Genomic DNA, 15,401 nt, shown 5'->3' on the forward strand with positions numbered 1-15,401 from the left:
TGCAAAACAGGACATCAAAAAAAAAGGAAAAAAAAGAAAAGAAAAAGGACAAAAAATAAAAATAAAACCTTCATTGTGATGAAGAATAAAAAACAAAAGAAAGATGTTTCCTCTTTTGTGTTTGCATTACCTCTTTTGAGGTTTTTGTATTTCCTATAAATGGTTGCATTCTCTTTTTTTGTTTTAGTGCATTCTGTTTTCTTATTTTGTTTTGCCGTTTTTTTAATTTTCTCCTTTGTGTTGAATTTTTCTTTTTATGTGTTGGCATTAACTTTTTTATTTTATGTTTTGCCTTCTTTATTTTTGCCTTTTGATTCGGTGTTTTTATTTTTTCTTTCACTTTGGTTGCTGTTTTTTATGCTTCAGGGCCACCATATAAAACATCTATGGTATGAATGCCAAATATAATTGGCAGCATTTTATGATTAAAAAAAAAAAGGGTCAACTTTCCGTTTTTACTTCACTTACTTTAAAGTGCATCTTTTAAAGGTAAAAAAGAAGAATAAAAACTGTCCTAAATGTTTAATCAAGTATCGGATGATTCCACAGCGGTCAGAGAATTTAATCTGCATAAACCTGACGCACACACTAAGAGCAGGAGCAATCAAAATAAACAGCAGAATATTTTTTAAATTGTGTTATTTTTTTATTGGATACACATCATTTGAATAAGTGTTGCATTTATTACACAGTTGATGAAAACATACACAGTAGCTACTACAATGGCACAGTTAATACATGTATTACTGAAAAGTTTAGCTTGTGTTATCAAAATGTAGAAATAAATGAATCAGCTTACTTCAAATTAAAAAAGTGTTTCAGAAAAGTTTTTGTAGAGCTGTTTGAAAATTAAAAAAGGTATGTACATGTCATTAAGCATGGCTTTATTTTTACATATAAGCCTGTCTGCTTGGTTTGGCACAGATTTTATGACTACTGTATGACAATCTTTATGGTCAGATGCACCAAGTCAGAAGAAGGAGCAGCTGTTTTTAACCACAAGGGGGAGTACTTGGCTAAATTTAACTGAATTGGTGTCGCGCATTGCTTCATTTGAGAGATCTGCATTGATTCTCACACACCTTCGCATCATAAAACACTTTACATGATCTAAAAATTCATTAAATCCTTGATCTCTTATCCTCCTGTGTTTTGTTTACAATAAAGCTCAACAGACACAGTTCATCATCGCTCAGCTCCACTCCTGATTGTGTTACAGGCTTGCATCAGGCCATGGTTGGACTGCTGTGCTGCAGCCTGGCCATTCGAGCGGCTGTGAGCAGCAGAACACCAGCGAAGACCTCCAGGCTGTAGGAAATCCAGGCCAGACCCAGAGACCAGCCATAGGAGGTGTGGATGTAGGCCAAACCCTCTGGCCCCACCAGCCTCTCTGTCTCCGCAAGGGCCTGCTGTGAGTAGATGATGTAGAGACTGACTCCACACAGGGTCAGCAGACCTAGAGGGGATGGCATGCTCATGAGTGATATTTATCATTGACTACTTACAAAGGTGATCTGTGCATTCATCTCCATCTGAAAATAACAGTTTGGACATTAGTTTCATGTTGGTGATCAGCTGATAGGAGCACAATATTGACGTCTCTCTCCATCAATCAGTGCGTTTATATACATCTTAGGAAATCGTTCTATGACCTTGGTTAGCATGAGATCAGACTATTGAAATGCATTAGAAGAACTTAGTCGGACGGAGAACCATCCAAGCACGGCTTGATCGTCACACGCAGACAACGTGGTTATTATCCGATTCAAACAGATTCAGAGCAAATTTCACCCAGAAGAGAGGAAGTTTTGGACATGGCTAATAAAAGATAGCTACAGCTGCATTCATCTTAACCATAGTCATTCCTCTTCGAGTGAAACAGAAATAGTTCAATACGCACACAGCTTCGCTTATCAAAAAAAGACAGTGTCGCCTACCATGTGGTAGAAAATGTTCTCAGCCAGAAGTCAGATTCTCTTTTCTGCATATCTACGCAGACAAGACAGCTGTGACTTTAGGATCAAGCTATGATCTTAGTAGAGGTGCTTTGGCTTCACTTTTGGATATCTGCTATGTGGTCCACTCTTTCCTACAGTCAGCGTCAAGTATATTGCTGTGCATTCGTGGAAAAGATATTAATCTAACACGCTATAAGCAGGGGTGTTTTTGGGGTTGCCATGGGCCCATTGAAAATTGAGTGGCTAGGCTACCACACTCCATAAACGATGATTGACTTGAGTTCTTATTGGGTTTTCAGACGATGTAAAAACAGATGGCAAATGGCGTTTTAGGGATTTTAGTCAAGCACATTCTCTTTTGTTGCCACTTTTATTTTTAATCCTAAAGATCAAGCATGGAAGATGAATTTCTTGTCAGTTTGATTTTGTTTTGCTTTTATAGATATAAAATGAAAAATGAAACAAACAGATGCAGGGAAAACAAAACAACTTTATTTGTGTGTCATACTAATTTATAGCTCTCATTCAATGCAGAGCCTGAGTTTTGCCAGTGTGGTTAAAAAAACTCTCTCTCATGTTCCTGTTGATAAGTCATAAACATTTAAGATTAAGGAAGGAAACAGAAAACCTATTCTGAAGCAGAGATTCATTCCAGTCAGAGCTCTGAGCAGAGAGCTCATCCATTACACCCTGCACGAACATCAGGCCATTACATCCCCAAAAATCTCATATTGTGTGACACTGACGCATGTTCTATCATCAGAGACAATACAGACACACACAAACACACACACACACACACACACACGGTCCTCACAAGTTTCACACAGTGTTGCTATTGGAAACCCTTTGAATTCTGATGGCTTGCTACTGGTTTTAAGGGGATGCAAGTGGAGCGCAGAGGCAATCCAGGGCGGGACTAATAATCGCTTTATTACAATGACACCCCTAGGTGCTATGAGCTCAGAGTGGAAAGGAAGCTGTGTGTGATGCTAATGTTGTACAAAGAGGGAGAGATACACAGAGCGACAGACTGGAAACTAACTCACAAAGATAGCGCGTAGAGATTCTGCTGCTACTACTACTATTTTACTACGACAGTGAAAAACATCATTCCTCATTGACATAACTGCTTCAGTGTAAGAATTTTTAGTCATTTCTGTCCTAAATAAACTTATTATCTTTGAGTTTTCAAATGGTATCATACAGAGTCTGGATAGAAAAAGATCATTTCTTTCTGAGTTTTGTGGTCCTCAGTCATAGGATGATTTGTTAGACTTTTCTAACCTCTTAATTTGCGTCCTTTTTGAATACATTACGGTAATATCTATGGTTTTAAAAATTATGTCATTGTTCAGTCCAGCTGTCTTCCTATTGTACGAAATCTGTCCCAGAGCCTACAGGTTATTACAAGACAAATAATGTGAAAGTTCCCTAAACACAATGACAAACCAATGTTAGAGCTCCCCCTGGTGGCTGGCTACAGTATATGCCATAAAGCCTGCTTTATTCAAGCTTATTCAAGAACTTTTGCTCTAACAGAGGTCACATGTCATCACAGTTATGTTTAAGATCTTGAACTGCATATTATGTATTAATTTTAGTGCCTCCAATGGATGCAGAATCTTCTGTTAAAATAACATCGTTTTTTTCTTTCAGATGACACACTAACTAAAAAGACTCACTGATGACTCAGCTGACAGCTCATCTGTAATTTGCCCTCTGTGCTGAACAGAAAAAAAACATCCCTGAAGTACTTAACACCTACTAGCTAGGCATAAAGTGTAGCTCATCCGATGCTGACAGGTGATGGAGCACTGTTTTGGAGAGTGCTAATTAACACAGGTCTGCAGATGAAGCTTAATCATAGACAGTAACTACAGTACTTACTAAATGGGTGTCAGGAAAGACAGCATTGTTGAATATTTGAGCGATACAGATGCTTGCATTCAAATGACTCACAAAGTAAGACAGAAGCAAAAACGACTTCAGTTTGTAAGGATATGCTGAGCTAAACGACCAAGTTTAACTGGAATTGATTTTAAAAACTCACTGTTTCACTGCACATGGTCATTATTAATGGTCTAAAAAGGGGAGTCACACACACAGTTATTGTTACAGTTTTCAATCATTCTCCTGGTCAAGTTTCTTCTTGTTTAAGATTCTCTCTGTTAAAAGTAAAACTTAAAGAGAGGGTACTCTTTTTTTCACAGACTTTATACTGTCCCTCCCTTCACATGATTTAAAGCACAAAAAAATCCCTAATTTTTCCAGTGTTTTGGAAAACCATTATTTCAGCCTATGTCTGAAATTTTATTTTAGCTGCTGCCTCTTTAAGGCTGACCCCATTCACTCTCGGATTCGCAGGCCCTCTGAAGGCTTGTCGGGCCAAAGCTATGGGCAGACCTTGGTGTTTGAGGCCCCTCCAATGTGTCACAAAGCAGTTTGGAGATTATTTTGCAATAACCTCATTATTTTAGCAAGTCTTGTGATGTTCTTGTTGAGATCTTGTGCTAGTTTTTTTTAAGAACAGACTTTCGGGGGGCGTTTTACAGAGAAAATCTGGAATTTCTATGACATATGAATATGTAGCTATTGGAAACAAACACACTGAGGGCGAACATCCAGCATTGTTATCTCTCCCTCCCTTTAAGCAAAACAAACTTTGACCAAGGCTGGCCATTCCAGGTTTAGAGGCTCAATTTGTTGACTCATTAATCGAGGGGGTACAAGCAGATTCAAGGCTCACCACTGCTTATTATTGATCTGCACTGACTCTGAGGTGCAGAAATGTAAATATCAGCAGAAGTAACAGAAGCATGTGTGGGGGGAGGTACATGGTTATGTCATCACAGTTCACACTTGTGCTCTGGTTCAAAAGTTTTTAACACAATTACGCACTTCCACATTAACGAGGAAACCAAGTCATGGTGTAAATGAAGTAACAAGGAAACCAGGGAAAGGGGGAGGCGCTGCAGGGAGCTCAGAAACAGACTCATTTAGCTGTTAAATGGTTGTTGAGAGGAAGTTTTCAAATTAGAGGAACAAAGCAATTGAGAGAGATTTCTAATTATCACCCCAGATAAAAACACACTCAAACAATATACGGATGTAAATACATACCATACACACACACACACACTTTGGTCTGTAATGAGACTGTTTTGCACCCTCTCACTGCTCCCATTAACAATTTCCTCTTTGTGTTTTGGGTGTACTAATAAAATAAATGCTGACTAACACTGGGCTCAGAAGCTGCTCAGGTAGTAATTAAAAATGACTTCCCCCAGAGAAAAAATAAGATTCTTAGAGAAGTGCAGAAAGGTGATCCAGAAAATGTTGATGGGAGAAACAGACACCAGAGACCAAAGACATCAAAAGAGAAACAACTCGGCCTCTAGAGTGGGGAGGGCGAGATATTTGGAAAGCTGGACAGTCAACAAGACAAGTCTCCAGTCCAATTTAAGCCTCTATTCCACTCAACACATTTCCATGTGCTGCTTATTAAAGGGGGAGTCTATAAAAAGCTTTTGAACAAGGGTTCATCCATCACATGGTCTCCTTCATGAAGGCTAGAAACTGTTACTGTGAGAGCAGAGGGACAGCTCAGGCACACAGACAGACAACTCCAGAAACTATCATAAATATAACAACATCAACAGTTATTACAGTAAAATAAGCTAAAGTGATTTATATGATGCAGATTTAACTAACAGCATTAGCTTACAGTTTGATCTGTAGGTTTTATGACACCGAACCAAAACCCATGACTCCAAGAAAAGTGACTCTGTTGTGTGACAGACAGGTTTAATTGAATGAACTGATAACTGATTCAACTTTATTAACTTATCGGTTCTACTTTAACCTGAAAAACAGGCTAAAGTGTTGCAGAACATTAAAAGTCTTTATCTTAATGTTTGTTTAAACTGAGGTGGTCCTGAACTTTCACAGGAGCGAAAGGAAATTAGAAAAGCGTGACACAAAGCTCCAAGAGTGAAGCCAAAATGTTGAGAACTACCTCTGGCTGCTGTGTAGGTCATACAGCATGACTTTTCCATTTTAAGAGCTGCAACACAAGCCATGCCAGAAAATCAACTCAAACACCACTTAAAAAAAAAAAAAACATGCTTCATGTCAAAGCACTTCATACTCATCATGCTGATTCATTCCCAAGTGGCAACCTTTGGACATGAGGAATGAAACCACCTGTATTACACTTCTACGATGGTCACCAAATGTAGCTGTGCTGACTGTGGTACCGGGTACTCAGTCACTTCTGAAATGCATCTTCATCTTTGATGATTAAAAGTTAATCAAATCTTAGAATGTCTTTCCAAATGTGCCGAACGTATCAACAAACTAGAAAAGCACTCAGAGAGCACAGACCTCCGCCAAGCATTTTGTGATTGTCACCAACACTTTAGTCCAACTTTAATGTTATACTCCCTTTCAGCAGACTGTCTGCTACAATTTGGTGTTAGTTACAGGTTTGTAGGATAATTTGTTCCTGACAGTGTTGAAAATTATGATGACCCAGTACATATTTCATATTCCAGATCTTAGTATCCAGAATATTGCCTGGATCTGGATTGTACTTGTACATCAGTCAGAAATTATTGTGACCTTGTCTTGTATTGTTTTGCAAAGCTATCCAACCATTTATAGTGGAGTTATAAACACATATGGTGAAAAACAGCCCTATCTCACTATGATAAAGAATCCTTTAAAGAAATCCTGGATCCAGACAGTGATCCGGATCACCACCAAAATTCAATCACTTCTTCCCTATCTCATCTTGAACGTTTCCTGAAAATTTCATCAAGATCCGTTTGTAACTTTTTGAGCTAGATAGACAAATTCTCCCAAAAGCATAACCTGCTTGGCAGAGGTAACTAGGATAAACATAGATTTTGAGCTGGTTATGGCTATATAGTATAACTAACAGAGATTAAAAAATAATAATAGAGTTTAAAAAGATGTTATTATATATACTATATTTCAATTTGTCATTGTTTCGTCCTTTTTTTAGTGGATAAAACAGAACTCTTAGCATCATACTTTCAGTAAAGGAAACCAGAGTTTGGTGATTGTTGTGTCCATCCGTACGTTTACATGCAGCTGAAGAAATCAGGCTGTGGGCTCAGTCAGACCGTCTGATTCAAACATGCATACATACATGTTATTGGACTGCAGTTGGATTTGGCAGGACTTGGGGTGTAGATAACCATGATAAATAGGGACACTGTGCTCAAACAAAACAAACACCATAGCAACAGAGAGCAACAAGTCTCATTTTGGAGTGTGGAGGCTAACAAAAGGTTCAGATTTGTGATGTAATAAGCATGCATAGTATGGAAGAAAGAGCTACAGCTGCATCCTCTTTGGCCATCACTGTTTGAACGTTGCTTTTTCTTTGAGTGAACCAGAAATAGCTGCCGCCTATTGAAGGGGAGTGAGATGTTCTCAGCTAGAAGTCTGGTTCTCTTTTCTACATGTTGACTTGGACAAGACTTGTCCCCCTGCTGTGACTTCAAGATTGAGCTATGGCTTTAGTTGGCTACATGCATGTAAATGCACTGAGTTTTTGTTACGTTTTCTCTTGCTTTTCTTCTTCTACTGTTGATGTGGTTCAGATTTCTGCAAGAGCTGCATTTATCATCAGAGCCATCAATCATCACATCACATTCCCTCTGTTTAACACCATAAACTTAACTCCACCAGGAAAGTCAATCATTTCATCTATTTTCACAGAGGAGGTGGAGGTTGTGAGCTTTTTTGCAGCCAGCCACCTGGGCGAGATCTACAAATTTTGGCATCACCCATTGAGCTGTTACAGCGTCCAGTTCTACAGCCTTTAGACGTACTGTACAAAAGTTAGAGAATTTTCTACATTGCACAAACATTAATCATTTTATCGTGTAGTATTTTTTACATCTCTTATACCACACAAGCTTGATTTGTCACACAGTCATGTCACCTTTATTATTATTAATCATTATTATATTTCCCACAATGTATCATAATCTCTTTGTTCCAAGATGAAGTACATGCGCAGGTTTCAGGGGTTTTAACGAGTACCATTAACTGTCCTGAGAAAATAACGTGAAATGAAATCAGTATGAGTCAAATACGATAAGGTTACACAAAAACAAATTTGGGATTTAGTCGTTTCAAAGGCAATATAACTTTGTTCTTGTTCCTCCCCTCAGACCAATTAGAGCTCTCATAACCCATCTGACAGAGAGCAAGATGAAGCTCCTGTGATGTGACACACTCCACACACACACACGCACACACCCACACACACACACACACACACACACACACACACACACACACACACACACACACACACACACACACACACACACACACACACACACACACACAGCAGCTTGGTCATGCATACATTACCAATATGGCTCAATCTTGCAGCCAATCAGTCTTGGATGCTAATAAACGAGGGTGGCTTTGCTCTCCGGAGGTCAATAACTGGAACTGACGTCATTTTTAGCCCTGCTAGTTCAGAGCTACTACACGATCGCTCTTTGATGCCACACCCCTGCAAATACAAACTACATTTTCATGACACCTTTGTCAGCTTTTGAGTTACTACTTTGTTACTTTCACCAAATAAGTATGTCACATGAACTGAAAGTTTGAGTATATAACCAAGAAAACAGAATCTAATCCTCCTTAGTTTTAATTTTTTATCAAAACATTGAAGACAATCTCTCAAGTGCTGCTCCTCCTGTCATATGTATCCATATAACAATCCATTTTAGATTTACTTGATGTTTAACCATCGTTTTCCTGAAACACTGATAAGGGGCTTGTAGAATCCATTCCAAAATCAAAAACTAATCAGAAGTTTCAAATTTCATCCATTTTTGTAGAAGTATAAACAAAAATAGGGCTTGAATTTGATACAAAGTCATCCAGAGAGTTAATTTTTAGTCTGTTCTCCATGTTTCTTGCCATGAGGCTCCAGAGGCGACTAAGCAGGGTAACAATGTCGTCATTGGCAGCAGATCAGTGTAGGAAACACATCAGTATGTTCACATAGGTAGTCTAATTTTCACTGTCCCTCTGCAAAATTAAGTATCTATCTTTTCTAATCTGTTTTTGTTTTTTTGTTTTTTTGTTTTTTGGGGGGGGTTATGACTGAGAAATTCAGGGAAACCTGTCGAGTTACATTTGATTCTATTATAGTTGTTTCATGCTTTTAACATCTGATTGTTGAGAAACTCTTTTGTTCTTATATATTTTGTTTTGAGCCACCTCTTCCTGTGAAACTTGTTTCCTTTGTCTCAAGTTTTCCAGCCTTTGCTAAAGTTTGATTTGTGACTTTTGACCAGTTTCCAGGATTTTTTTTGTACTTTTTTCATCAAAAAAGACAATTTTTGTTGCAACATTAAGTCCTGCGATCTTTTTTTCAATCTTTTTGGAACGTTGTCATTACTCAGACTGTTAAACCAGTGACTGTTTAAGTGTATGTCCCTTTATTAGAGGTTTTTGTCAGGATCATAGACAGCACAATGTATAGGAATAGTCATGGCAATGTCACACATTGGTTTTCGGAGCAGAATTGTGAAGTCGACAGTCGCCAAATTAGAAGTAAGAATGCATGCTTATCAAATCAGCTGGCATGCCTGATCTGACTGATAAGCATATTTTTGCATAATTTACATCCTAATTATACAAAACATCTTCAAACTAAATGAGTTATTTAAAAAAAATGCTGCAGTGCAATGTGTGCAGATTAAGAAATGAGCAACTTGTTTTCCAGTCAGGTGGCGAACGTGTGTGCTGTAAAGGTGCGCTCTCTTAAATGGCTCTGTATTTGTTTTCTTCAAATGCACGCTGTGCACCCCTGGTGGTTCTCAGGAAACTATCCTAAACTCATGCAATCATAATTTTGTCCCTCTTTAAGTTATTTTCTATGTGTCATAAGATTAAATTTAGAACATGATACATCTTGTGCGGATACATTCACACTTCTGAAGATGCAGGAGTGTTTTTTCCCACATGCAGAAATGAGAAGCAAGGCATGTTGAGAAAATGTTAATGACACACGCTTCACACCCCTTTTGTAACCTGTGGTATCACAGTCAGTCAGGGAACATATTTCTACAGAGTGTGAGCATGTTCCTGTCCTGGCTTTTTTCCCCTCCATGGATGCTGGGTTCAATGATCCAGAGCCGAAGTGTTCTGAGGTGTATTTCTGTCCTGGAATCACTGTGACACATTTGGATATGATAATTAACATCAGAGCTGCAATTTACAGGCCAGCGTGTGAGTGTGTTTGAGCAACCAGGGGGATCCTTAATGGAAGTATTTTTTCAGACACCACACGGTCAATAATGAACAGATGTAAACATACTCTTCAAGCTCTTTCCCGTATCGTCTGATGTGATTGCTACACTAATCACACTAATTCATCTTGAAGAGTGAGTGCCACTGGGAACCGTGGTTTTTCCTTTCATGGATCGATCTAAGGGTCGCAAGATGCTTGATTGTCTTGGTGGGTTGCACAAAAACACCTCTAAGTGTGTTCCATTTCAGTAACAACCGAAAAGCACAACATCATCCATTAAGCTCACATTGAGGTGAAACAGCTTGAAGCTGAACTTACTGGTGATGAAGAAATAGGAGGCTGTGCCGGTGAGGAGCACAGGGCTCCGGGCCAGGGAGCTGACCAGGCCGCAGATGCCTCCAAACAGCAGCAGAACCAGACTGAGTGGGAGGACCACCACTATGGTGCTGTGCATGGCTGCTTACGTAAACACACAGAGACACAGAGACACAGGCGGGCAGGGGAGTCAGAGGGACAGGCAAGGGATCCAAGGGAGCATCTGTGGAGTCATGGCTGTCTAGACAGTAAAAATTGATAAGCAGTGTGTGTGTGTGTGTGTGTTTGTTTGTGTGTGTGTGTGTGTGTGTGTGTGTGTGTGTGTGTGTGTGTGTGTGTGTGTGTGTGTGTGTGTGTGTGTGTGTGTGTGTGTGTGTTGTGCTGAGCACTCACCCAGCATTTGCAGCTCAGTCTCAGAGTACCTAGAGTAATCAGCTGCGAAGGAGTCAATGGAGTCAGTCTGCATCTTTCCACCTGGACAGTTCAAACCAGGAGGGAGAGGCTCAGAGGTTACTTGTCTAATAAATAACAAACAAAATGTTAAAGAACCATAGGAATCAAATTTACCTTCATTGATGGTCCACAGACCTGAATGCGAGCTCATGTCCTCCAAGTCACTCGCGTTCACGGAATTCATCTCTATGATGTACCAGTACTCTGTTCCGAGGGAAGTCGCCAAAAGAGCGAAGCTGAGCAACCCGCTGACTCCTGCTGCGACCACTAGACACCCAAACGTTACCTTCATCCTGCATAGGTGAGGGATTTATCCACGCGTAACAGTGATGGAATGAGCTCGTGCGTAACGCGGATAGTGCTGGTCCAATCCTTTAAACGATTACGCGCGACATACGATGCGGGGAAAAACTCACCTCAATCCAAAATGATTCCACGATTATCTAAAATGCATGAATTAAAATCTGATGGGTGAAGCTGGTGTGAGCCTTGAGTGAATGAAGGAAAGCATGAGGCTGCGCGGGGATGGACTGAGCTGCGGCTTCTGTCTGGGAGGGACCTGGATTTATGCGGGAAGACGCACGCGTTTACGCAACACAGAAAGGGAGAGAATGTGTGACTGAGACTGAGCTTCAGGGTAGGTTCGAGGAGATAACAGAAAAGGAATGAAAGTCATAATTTAATTCATACATTTTCTAATGGGGATGGAGTTTGTTTTGGCTGATGAAAATGTGTAAGATGACTGTGCTTAAAAGCTCCTGTGAGGAGTTTTGTCTGGTTATGAAACAGACGGAAATTATAAATATTGCCTCTTGATGACCATTAAAGCAAACAAGACCACCAGTTCAATGATGACTTATTTTCGTTATTAATTCTCAGCGCCTGGAACTGCTCCTACAGGGAAGGTGTCAGATGAAGTGATGGCCTCTTCACCAAGTGAGGACGGATTTTGTTGAATTCATTCAGTGCCCTCAAAAGACCGAATCAAACCAGACAGAGATGTGTTTTTGGTGTGATTGGTTGTAAAAAGTGAAACTCAGGTGACCTTCAGCTGAATGTGTCAGTGATTTTAGCAATCACAACTCCTGTGAAGAGACAAATAACTCTCAGCGCATTAAAGTATTTCTTTTGAGACTTTGAAAATAAACACACCAGATATGTCTTTAATGAATTACTAATGGCATTTCCCAAGAGCACACTTGGCTGAAAGTTAACAGGATCACAATTGACAATGAGGTATCTTCAAAATCTGAGGCTTCAAGCCATCGATGAGTGATCTTTATCCAACCTTATTTTTCCAGGTTTGACTGTAAATAAATTATATGAACTGCAAAAGTTCTGAGCCCAGTTTCCAACTTGTGTAGTTTATGACAAGGTTGGTTCTTGGTCCTGGTTTTTACTAAATATGTAACAAATATGTAACATCAAAACTACATCCTCTCCAGATTAGGCTAGATAGCTAGCAAGCCCATAATTCAAACTCAGTGCCCCACCATGGGAGTTACAGGATTAGTTTGCTGGTTGGTTTTCTGGCTCCTTTTTTAATGATCTAGGTTTCATATCTAACAGTACATGAAATAAGCCAATATATTGATAGATGTTTTTGGTTCGAGCCATGAGCCAACTCTTCAGGTTCTGAACCACACTGACAGGTTCATGTTTCTGGGAACTGTAACCAGCACAAAGCCATGCCAGTGTGAAGCCCTCTGGTGTTTACTCATGGCATCTTCACAAAAAGTGACTGAATACCTTAAGTGACTTGTTCAGGTGAAAATTTAATTTTTAACTCTTAACATAGCATGACAAAATATGCTCAGCTGTACCTCTACCTTCAAAATAAACACTTACCTTCAGTGTTTTTGGTTCATGCATTCAGAGCATGCTGCAGGAACTATTTCAGTTTCCTTCAGCAAAAATATAAATAGGTTGGAAATGGAGCATGCCAAACCATGCTTAACCACACTGGACTGCTTGGTAGAAACGCGGCTCATTTGTTAAAAGACTTCTGGAGAAATTTATACACCACTATTGTTGGGTTTTTCTCACACTTATTTTACACATTATCAGAGAATTTTACGCAAGTAGTTTTTCCATATGAATAAGCACAATTCAAAAAGGTAACCAGATAAAAGTTTAATCAATAAAACACATCAAATAAAACAGAAGATATAAAAGATGACAGATAAACATTAATATGAGACAAATGAAAAAAAGCTTAAAATGTTCATTCACTCCTAAACAACCATCAATCACTCTTTGGAGCTTCTCCCCCCGCTCATTCATCAGCATCTATTCTCCTGTCACTCCTCGCCCATTGCCGTCTTGATGATATCCGCCTTTCTCAGTTTGGCTGCCTCCTCAAACTTGGTAATGGCCTCGTTACAGGATTTGTTCTGGGAAAGGAGGAGATGAAATCTGGATGATAAATTATGCACAGGGTTTTTTTGGTAGAACTTCTTTTTTGTGTGTGGATGGAATTAATTCACTCGTCAGATACACAGGGATGAAAAGGAATGATCAAAGAAGAGGCAGGGGAAAAATGTGTGACAAGTGGCTTAATTGTATTTCATTTTTAGAGTCAGCTGATTAAATTGTTCATCTCGCAACCCAGTAATTCATTAAATCTAATTATGAAGTCCTCTTAATGAACATACAATCATGAACTTGTGCCTCTCTTTCTGTAGTTTGAGAAATTCCTCCACAGTCAGATCCTCGACCTTCTTCTTCAGACTGATGAAGTGGCATGATGAGGAATGCGATTTGTGCTCTTTCCTGGCAACAAAACAAAAAAAAAGTGATGAATTAGGGACAAATGCAGTAATTCAAGGACTTCATCAAAGCTGAGCACAAACAAGATATCTCTGAAATGAACAGGGGACTAGTATAAATAAAACCTTGTACGCACATAAAAATGAACAAGTGCTTTTTCTTATTTTCTTTTCTTGATTTAAACACAGCCAGAAAAAGTTAGGTGGCTTATCCTGTGACAGTGTTATTTTGATTTTCTGTATTTATATTGCTACTATCTAGCTTGCTCTGACCACTTGGCTTTACCGGTTTATTTCTTGCTTAACCATCTTGTTTCTAGAGGGATGAGAAAAGTATGAATGAACTTGAACTGTATATCCAATGTTTCCATCCTCGTCCTTAAGTCTAAGTTATGTGAATATCTTACTCTGGGTCATCCTCAGGCTCCCAGCCTTCCAGTTCTTTGAGGCAGAAGAAACACATGGCAATGTCTGGGCTGTTCTCTGATGGGGTGTGAATGAAGCCGGCTTTGGCCATCTAGAAAACAGGTAAAGGGTGTTAAGTATACATATGTACATGTCTTGCACTTTTTAAAATCTGTATTCTATGCTGATCTAATAACATGGGAAATTAAGAATTTGCAGTTTGACTGCTCACAAGCAATCAAACACTAATTGATTTTACCGAAGGCTGACTTTTACATTCATACTTAAAGTGCTGTTAGAACAAAGTTTTTACATGAGAGGAACCTTTGATTTATGTAATCGCAATGCTTTAGTTTTAAAATCATAAACCTATGAACTGACAGTGTGAAAACTATAACACACTTTTCTCCAATTTTAGGATTATCATTTCATGCATTATTTTCGTTTGGGTTATTCTTGGCTCCATACCTGACACTTGAGTGTCTCAGGGTGAAATGTGGAAAATAACTCTTTGTGCTGAGGATCCTAACAGATTCTGATCCTCTGTATGCAGTTATGAGCTCTTCTATAGATTACATTACATTGTTCTTGAAAACAAGGTATTTCATTGGTTTTAACTTATTTAGGAAGCTGTTTTGCATTTATGTATCTTTTCTTAAAAAATTGAAAAATTTCTTCGATAAAGTACTGATGTATCAAACAGGAGCTTATCAATCGTACAAACAGCTTTGTTAGCAACGTTGCTATCTCACATAGCAAATAGCATTGGAACACACAATTGAAGCTCTCACGATCCAGATACTTTACATTTTTTAGTTATTTTAAGTGATTTGAGTAACGAAAAACGTAATGGTGTATTACATATTTCATCATTTTAGTATCGGCGTGTCTATAAAGATTGACTTAAAAAGTTGTATAGCAAAGCCAGCCGTTTGAAACGTTCACTCACGTTCTCCGGTGTGCATGTACAGTCCTCGTCGAAAGGCCATCCCTCGTAAGTTTTTAGTCTGTTCTCGTAGAAATACATCTTAAAATCCTCTTCATTGAACGGTTCCATTTTATTGAGTGTTTGATATCTGAAAAAAAGCTCCTACAAAGTTGAGGGGAAACAGTTGAGGTACTGTGCTGAGGGAGGATGTTTTCAAATTTTGATGAGTGTCGGCTTTGGCAGATGTGATTGGCTGT

General features: G+C 39.0%; 2 protein-coding genes across 2 annotated transcripts; both read right to left on the reverse strand.

Moving 5' to 3' along the window:
- Nucleotides 1-730: 730 nt before the first annotated feature.
- Nucleotides 731-11,592, reverse strand: tmem235b (transmembrane protein 235b). Its single transcript, XM_074663705.1, has 4 exons — nucleotides 11,158-11,592; nucleotides 10,984-11,064; nucleotides 10,594-10,731; nucleotides 731-1,456 (listed from the first exon to the last, which is right to left on the reverse strand). The coding sequence occupies exons 1-4, from the start codon at nucleotides 11,333-11,335 to the stop codon at nucleotides 1,227-1,229; spliced, it is 627 nt and encodes a 208-aa protein (XP_074519806.1). The 5' UTR covers nucleotides 11,336-11,592; the 3' UTR covers nucleotides 731-1,226.
- Nucleotides 11,593-13,281: 1,689 nt separating this feature from the next.
- Nucleotides 13,282-15,372, reverse strand: birc5a (baculoviral IAP repeat containing 5a). Its single transcript, XM_074662527.1, has 4 exons — nucleotides 15,166-15,372; nucleotides 14,219-14,328; nucleotides 13,698-13,815; nucleotides 13,282-13,436 (listed from the first exon to the last, which is right to left on the reverse strand). Exons 1-4 carry the CDS (start codon nucleotides 15,271-15,273, stop codon nucleotides 13,344-13,346), a joined length of 429 nt encoding a protein of 142 aa, XP_074518628.1. The 5' UTR covers nucleotides 15,274-15,372; the 3' UTR covers nucleotides 13,282-13,343.
- Nucleotides 15,373-15,401: the final 29 nt, after the last annotated feature.

This window comes from Halichoeres trimaculatus, unplaced genomic scaffold (genome assembly GCF_033239565.1).
Source record: "Halichoeres trimaculatus isolate MK-OKI-2021-1 unplaced genomic scaffold, fHalTri1.1 fHalTri1_scaffold_23, whole genome shotgun sequence".
Classification (NCBI taxonomy): domain Eukaryota; kingdom Metazoa; phylum Chordata; class Actinopteri; order Labriformes; family Labridae; genus Halichoeres; species Halichoeres trimaculatus.